Genomic DNA, 6,976 nt, shown 5'->3' with positions numbered 1-6,976 from the left:
TCCCGCGCGGCGCGGCGGCCCCAGGAGAACATTCGAGGCAGCGGCAGCGTTGGAGGCCCCGGGTCCGTTCGGTATTTGAATAGCACAAAGGAACCGCCTTGGTCTGATTGGCCAGCTTAGTGGCCCCGGGGCGGGCAGCGTCCGTCACTCGGGAGGTTTGAGGCGCTCTCATTGGCTCATCAGGTGTGGGGCGGGGCCCAGGCGCCCGGCTAAATAGCTGGGGCCCGGGCCGGCCGAGGCTCATTGCTTTGGCGCCGTCTGGGGAGCACGAGCCCGCGGGTCGCGCGCAGCGCGTGGTGGCGGCTCCTCTCGGAGCGCAGCCGACCCGCTGACCCGGGCTCCGTTTCCCCTGCCCAGCGCGTCCCAGAGGCCGGCTGGAAGCCGAAACAGCAGCAGCCTTAGCAGCAGCAACGGCCGCGGCTGCTTCGCCGCCGCCGTCTTCAAGGGAGCATGGAGTGCGCCCTGGACGCCCAGAGCCTGATCAGCATCTCCCTGCGCAAGATCCACAGCTCCCGGACCCAGCGCGGCGGCATCAAGCTGCACAAGAACCTCTTGGTGTCCTACGTGCTCCGCAACGCGCGCCAGCTCTACCTGAGCGAGCGCTACGCCGAGCTCTACCGGCGCCAACAGCAGCAGCAGCAACAGCAGCAGCAGCCGCCCCACCACCAGCACCAGCACCTCGCGTACGCGGCGCCGGGCATGCCGGCCAGCGCGGCCGACTTCGGCCCTCTCCAACTTGGCGGCGCCGGGGACGCGGAGGCGCGCGAACCGGTCGCCCGTCACCAGCTGCACCAGCTCCACCAGCTCCACCAGCTGCACCTCCAGCAGCAGCTGCAACAGCACCCGGCGCCCAGGGGCTGCGCGGCGGCAGCGGCGGCCGGGGCGCCCGCGGGCGGCGCGGGGGCGCTCTCGGAGCTGCCCGGGTGCGCCGCGCTCCAGCCGCCGCACGGCGCGCCCCACCGCGGGCAGCCCTTGGAGCCGCTGCAGCCGGGTCCTGCGCCGCTGCCGCCGCCGCCGCCGCCCGCCTCTCTCTGCCCGCGGGACCCTCGCGCCTCGGCCGCCTGCTCTGCGCCCTCCGCGCCCCCTGGGGCCGCCCCTCAGGCCGCGGCCGCCGCCTCCCCGCCCTCCTCCCCGGCCCCCGCCTCCTCCCCCGGCTTCTACCGGGGCGCGTACCCGGCCCCCTCGGACTTTGGCGTGCACTGCAGCAGCCAGACCACCGTGCTGGACCTGGACACTCACGTGGTGACCACGGTGGAGAACGGCTACTTGCACCAGGACTGCTGCGCCTCCGCCCACTGCCCCTGCTGTGGCCAGGGCGCCCCGGGACCCGGCCTGGCGTCCGCCACCGGCTGCAAGCGCAAGTATTACCCTGGCCAGGAGGAGGAGGACGACGACGACGACGATGCGGGCGACCTGGGGGCCGAGCCCCCCGGGGGCGTCCCGTTCGCCCCCTGCAAGCGCGCTCGCTTCGAGGACTTCTGCCCGGACTCGTCCCCGGACGCGTCCAACATCTCAAACTTGATCTCCATCTTTGGCTCGGGCTTCTCCGGGCTGGTGAGCCGACAGCCGGACTCCTCCGAGCAGCCGCCGCCGCTCAACGGGCAGCTGTGCGCCAAGCAGGCGCTCGCCAGCCTCGGCGCCTGGACTCGAGCCATTGTCGCCTTCTAGGGACCCCCGAGGGCACGGGGCCCCGGGGCCCCGCGGGGCTGGGGCCAGACAAAGACTCGGCCAAGGGGCGAGAGGAGGGAACGAACGGGCGCCCGGCCACTCCGGGCTGAGCAGGGGGCGAGCAGAGGGAGACGGCTGATGTTTTATAAATTGTAAAATAAAAAAAAAGAAATCTAAGATCTTGGACTTTATTTTTGCAGAGAGAAAAAGCGCCTATTTAAGTATGCTTTGTGTTTCTCCTACTCTTTTTTTTTTTTTGTACCGATTGCAGTGGTGTTTAGCGAGGAGCCAGCCACGTGAGGAAGGGCTGCTGCCCGGAGGAGGTGCCGGGCAGCCGGGGGGCGAGGCAGGGCGCCCGGACCGCCGGGGCGCGCCGAGGGCGCAGCGCAGGAGGGCGCGGGGTCTCGGACGCCGATTCCAATCAGTTGTCAGACCCAGGAAGCCCGGAGCTCTGTTCTCTCGAGTCCCTCCGCGGGGTGAGGAATGGGTCTTGTGAAATCCTGAGCAAAAACAAAGGCAAACTCTATCTCCGAAAGGGAGGTTTGGGTCACATTTCCTCTCTGGGGGCGGCCTCCAAAGTTCTCAAAATGAGAAGGCAGAAATGAAAACACTTCAACTTTTTTTTTTCTTTTCTTCCCGGGGCGGGTGTCTTGAACCTCTCGTCTCCCCGCCCCTCTGGCTCTGTTCTCCTCCCCTCCTCCACCCGTCTTCCAGACCCGGAGGTGGCGCCGGACACCCCGACACTCTCGGACACTGTTTGGGAAAGGGGTAGGGGGCGGGCACGGCCGACTACATTTCCCATCATGCCCAGCACTGCGGTCCCCACTAAACAAAAAAGGAAGTCGATTCCTTCACCTGGATCCCCGGCGGCCCCGAGAGAGGGAGGGGCCGGGACCGCCGACTGCATTGGAGACTTTTCTCTAAGTTCCTGGTCAGATGTGGGGTGTGGGGGTGTGTGTGTGTGTGTGTGCTTCTAAGTTGCACTATCCTGGTTCAGTCTTCTGTTGCATTTCATGAAACCAGCATTGTTCGAGCCCGTAAGAACCCCGTCCTGTGTCTTCAGCTTGATAGATTTTGTTTAATTTAAAGCCTTTTGTTGTTAAAAAAAAAAAAAAGGTGGGGTTCGCCTGCAGCCCCTCTGGTTCTCTGCCATCACACCATGTGGACTCCAAAACAAGTTGCCAACCCTTCCTTTCTTGGCCCTTCTCCCTCCTTCCCCTGTATTTTTGTGCATTCTGAATTGTGTATCAACCGGGTAAAACTGTTCAGATGATTTCTTTAAATTTATCATCTTAATAAAAAAAGTCGACTCTAGAGGATGGCGGTGCCTTGCTTTCAGGTCGGCCTGGAGGTGGCGGGAAGGATAGAGGGAGGTGACACGAGACCCCTACCCTCCTGCAAAGCCCAGCTCTCCTAGCCTGGGAGGGCAGGAGCTGCCCACATCCGCAGGGCCAGGGGTGGGAGAGGGATGGGAGGGAGTGCCGTTTGCTGGGGAAGAAGCCGGTGCTGCGCGCCTCCCCGGCCCCCCCGCCGCCTCTGCAGAGGGGCCTGACCCCCACGGGAACCGGTCCCCCCGCCCCCAGGGTCTCCAGCAGGAAGCCGAGCGAGCCACCATCACATTTCCTAACCCAGCCAGGGGCGCAGAGCCTGCTCGGCCTCAACTCAGAGCTCTCTTGGGCCGGGGAGAGCCGCCGGGGGACTTCGGGGGCTTCTGGGCCACCCACAGTCCCCGCCCTGCGCCTCCGCCCGCACGTCCGCACATCTCCGGCTGCAACTTGGGGAAGTTTTTTCCCTTTTTTTTTTTTTTTTTTTAAGTTGAGTTTGTTATCACTGCTCGGTGCCACTTGGTGGTGTGCTGGCGGCGTCTCCCTCCCTCCTCGCGCCCCTCCCTTCTCCCTCTCCGCGCCCTCCCGCCCGCCTCTCTTCTTCCCTCCCCAGTGGATGGAGGCAGGAAGGCTCCAGGCGCGCTCTGCGCTCTGACCACCTACGGAATGACCTCAGAGTGGGAGAATGTGCCAAGGCCCCGAGGAAGCTCGCGTCCTCCCCACTGGAACCAAATTCACATCTGGAGCCGCGCCTCGGGCCCGGGGGCGCGCGGGGTGGTTCCAGCTTAAGAGGGGATAGGAAAGAAAGACTGAAGGGGAGGAAAAAAGAAAAAAAGAAAGAAAAAGCAAAGTGGCAGCTTGCTCTTGATTTGATAGCTGGCCCCCCCTCTCTCTGTCCCTGGCTGTCTCCCCAGTGCTCTCGCTCGCTTTCTCGCCCCTGCGCTCCCCTTGGCTGCGCGAGCCCCTCCCCCCAGCAGGACTGCTTACACACCCCCACCCTAGCCTTCACGCCCCTCTCAGGGAGAGGAAGGGCTGCAGCCGAAAGGACCCCCCACCCCCACCCCAAGCCTCGGAGAGGCGGACGCAAGCCAGTCCCAGGAGCCCGCTGGGTTCTGGGTCCCGGTGACGCGCGAGGCGAAGTTCTCGGGGACACTCCAGAGCCAAGGGGCTTGCGGGGGGGGGGGGGGCCGCGAAGGGCCCACGATGGGGGAGGAGGAAAGAAGGAGGCTACGGAGGCGTGAGTTCCGGGGAGGAAAAGCACCTTCACCCCCCCTCCACCCCCACACACACAAACAGGGCTGTTTTCTCGGCCTCCTACGGGAAGAGAAGAGTCTGGAGCTGCTGAGGAGGGGGAACAGTGTGTCGCCCTCCTCCCCGTGCGCCCCCCACCCACCCATCCCCTGCAAATCCAAGGAATAGCCGTTTGATGCGCGGTTTTGATTCAATCCACCAAGCCAGTTGCCACAGCTCCCCCTAGCGCCGCTTCCAGGGCGCTGCAGAGGCTGAGGCTGGGAGTGGGCGAGGCACAACCCGGGGTGGCGGAGGGTGCTGCGAGGGGCTGCTCCGCGCCCACCCCGGGCGCAGCGCGGTCTGGCTCGAACCCTGGCTGGAGCGGAAACCCAGGGGCTGCGTGCGTTCTCCACTCCGGGCCCGCCTCGAGGAAGGGCACGTGGTCGGCCGCCTTTGTTGGGAGGTCGGACCTGGGCACCCGAAGGGACCAGCCGAGGGGCTTGGGACCTCCCACCTGTCCCTTACTGGCAAGGGAGCGTGGGTGGTGGCCTGCGAAATAAGAGCTCTGAACTGAACGCGGACCCAGGTTGTCCTCCCCTTTGCTAGGTTTTCTTGAGCTTCAGCTGTGCCCAGAGACCTCAGGCATATTGGGATCCAGGGATCCCCGTGGACAGGGGGTGGAGGGCGCCGGGACCACCCGGAAGAGAGATGTCCTTCCACTCAATTATCTTTTCAGGGCCAAGGGACCTTGGGCAGCCACGCAAACGGTCAATGCCCTGAGCACAGCGTGCAGCAACCGATAACACAATCCCCTGGCCGGCCACCTCTCACACTCAGAAGGTCCACCTGAAATAGCAACACAAGCCATCCTGATGTTACAGTACACCCCGCACTGAAGGCCACACCCACCCAAATGCATTGTCCCCAACACAAGAGCCCTAAGGAGCATCCCCACTCCACTCGATGCCATGACCCCTCCCCTGGAGGTTGGCGAGAGCTCTGCCTGCCCTCCCAGGACATCCTGAGAAACTAACATATGCTCCCCAGCAGAACACAACTGAAAGCAAGGCAACATGGGTCTTGGGGAAGGAGAAAGAGGGGCAGGCCGGCAGGCAAACCAGGAGTCCACAGACCCACATGCACAGACAAGCCCTGCTCTTTACAGGAAAATGACCCAGACAGACCCCAGAGGAGCCCCCAGGCAAGACTTGGGGTTGGGGGCACTCATTGAGGAGGTAGGGAGATTGGAAAAGACTGGGGACTTAGTGATGAGACAGAGCTTTCAGAGAAGAGCAGTTCTGGAAGCCAGACTCTAGAAAGCTCTCCCCCCCTCCCCAGGTTAACCAGTGCACACGCATGCACACACACGCACAATTCCCCTAGCTCCTAGAACACTGCAGGTTCTGCTGCCCTTGATATGTGGTGTAGGGCTGAGCCAGGCTCCAAGCTGTGCTCCTAGCAATATGGAGCTGCTGGGATGACAGCTGAGAGCCTGGGAGAGCTGCAGGCTGCCCTCCAGGGAAGCCAGGGGCTGAGGATGCCCTGGGCTCCCAGGAGGGTCACTGCGTGGGGTGCTGAACTCTGAGTGCTTCTATTCTGTGTATGTGTGTGTTTGTGCGTGGGTAGGGGGGGGTGTCATTCTGGTAACAGGGTGAGTCTTTCTGCCTCTCCATGCATGGGACACACATTTTCAGGGTGTCCCACTTAGTGCCTAGCCAGGGCAAAGCCCTGAGCTGATCACTTCAAAAAAGAACATCAAAGAAAAGGACAGTGAAGTCCCTCCGTATGAATTCACAGAGTTTTCCCAGCTATTCTCAGAGAAATATACCATGAGCGTCCTTGTTTTAGAAATGAGAAAGGTTGCCCGAAATCACACGACTACGAAGTGGCCAGTCTTACTGCCGGAATTCACAGTCTAGTGGAGAAGGATTTATTACATACTACAGTGTGAGCCGTCAAATGACCTGGATGTTGTCTAAATAGCAACACTGGTTAGTTGCAGCTGAACCTGAACTAGCAGATTGGGGGCACACATCTTCTAACACTTCATGCTCTGGGTGGAGGGATGGAGAGACACACAGGACAGTGGTGTCTTATCCTACCCCACCCAGCACAGAAACTGACCTCTTCCTAGCATTTGTCAGGACCCTTATGATAGGGGACAGTGGAGCCAGCATGGGAGGAAGTGGGATTTCTTGGTTCATGGCACTCAGCTGTACAGTGGGCAGAGCTGGAGCAGGCTTCAGGTACAACTGGATTCAGGGACAAACCTCCAGATGCTCTCTCTGCCTCCTGTGACGTTCTTCTCTGCACTGGGTGCCCACTCTCCTGCTGCAGACCCATTTCTCATGACAGCAGCTCCTGGCTTCCCATCCCACATCTTCGCCACCCAAGAACGGCTATCCTCTTCTCTTGTCAGCTCAGAAGATCTCAGGGAAGGACCCTGTCCTGTCCCAAACCTGCAGCAGAGTTAGAGGGTGGTTGGTCTCCCCCGCTGCAAGCTCACGGACAGAGAAGGAGGTCTCTTCTCAGAAAAGTGACAGACCAAAGATGTCCTCCAGAGAGAGGAAGTTAAAGGGGGCATTTTCATGTGGGACTTGGGGACACCCAGGGCGCAGGCATGGCTGCTTCAGGGCCTGGGTGATTAAATGCAGCCAACACAGCTCTGGAAAAAAAATACTCGCCTTGCTCCTCACCAGGATAATGAAGCCACAGGGCCATCTGATTCTTCCCGGGGCTGCCACTCAGGAATC

At 61.8% G+C, this 6,976-nt stretch overlaps 1 protein-coding gene across 1 annotated transcript; it reads left to right on the top strand.

Annotated features, from left to right (window-relative positions):
* The first annotated feature begins 243 nt into the window (after positions 1–243).
* IER5L (immediate early response 5 like) lies at positions 244–1,840 on the top strand. The gene has a single exon (XM_055539209.1). It carries the CDS (start codon positions 451–453, stop codon positions 1,666–1,668), a length of 1,218 nt encoding a protein of 405 aa, XP_055395184.1. The 5' UTR covers positions 244–450; the 3' UTR covers positions 1,669–1,840.
* Positions 1,841–6,976: the final 5,136 nt, after the last annotated feature.

Source organism: Bubalus kerabau, chromosome 11 (genome assembly GCF_029407905.1).
Source record: "Bubalus kerabau isolate K-KA32 ecotype Philippines breed swamp buffalo chromosome 11, PCC_UOA_SB_1v2, whole genome shotgun sequence".
Taxonomy (NCBI): Eukaryota; Metazoa; Chordata; class Mammalia; order Artiodactyla; family Bovidae; genus Bubalus; species Bubalus kerabau.
The sequence above is the reverse complement of the archived record's forward strand: the minus strand, read 5'-3'. Positions and strand labels throughout refer to the sequence as shown.

Bases quoted from the DNA above. Each gene is read 5' to 3' on its own strand.
- IER5L (XM_055539209.1), top strand. From the start codon at position 451: ATGGAGTGCGCCCTGGACGCCCAGAGCCTGATCAGCATCTCCCTGCGC.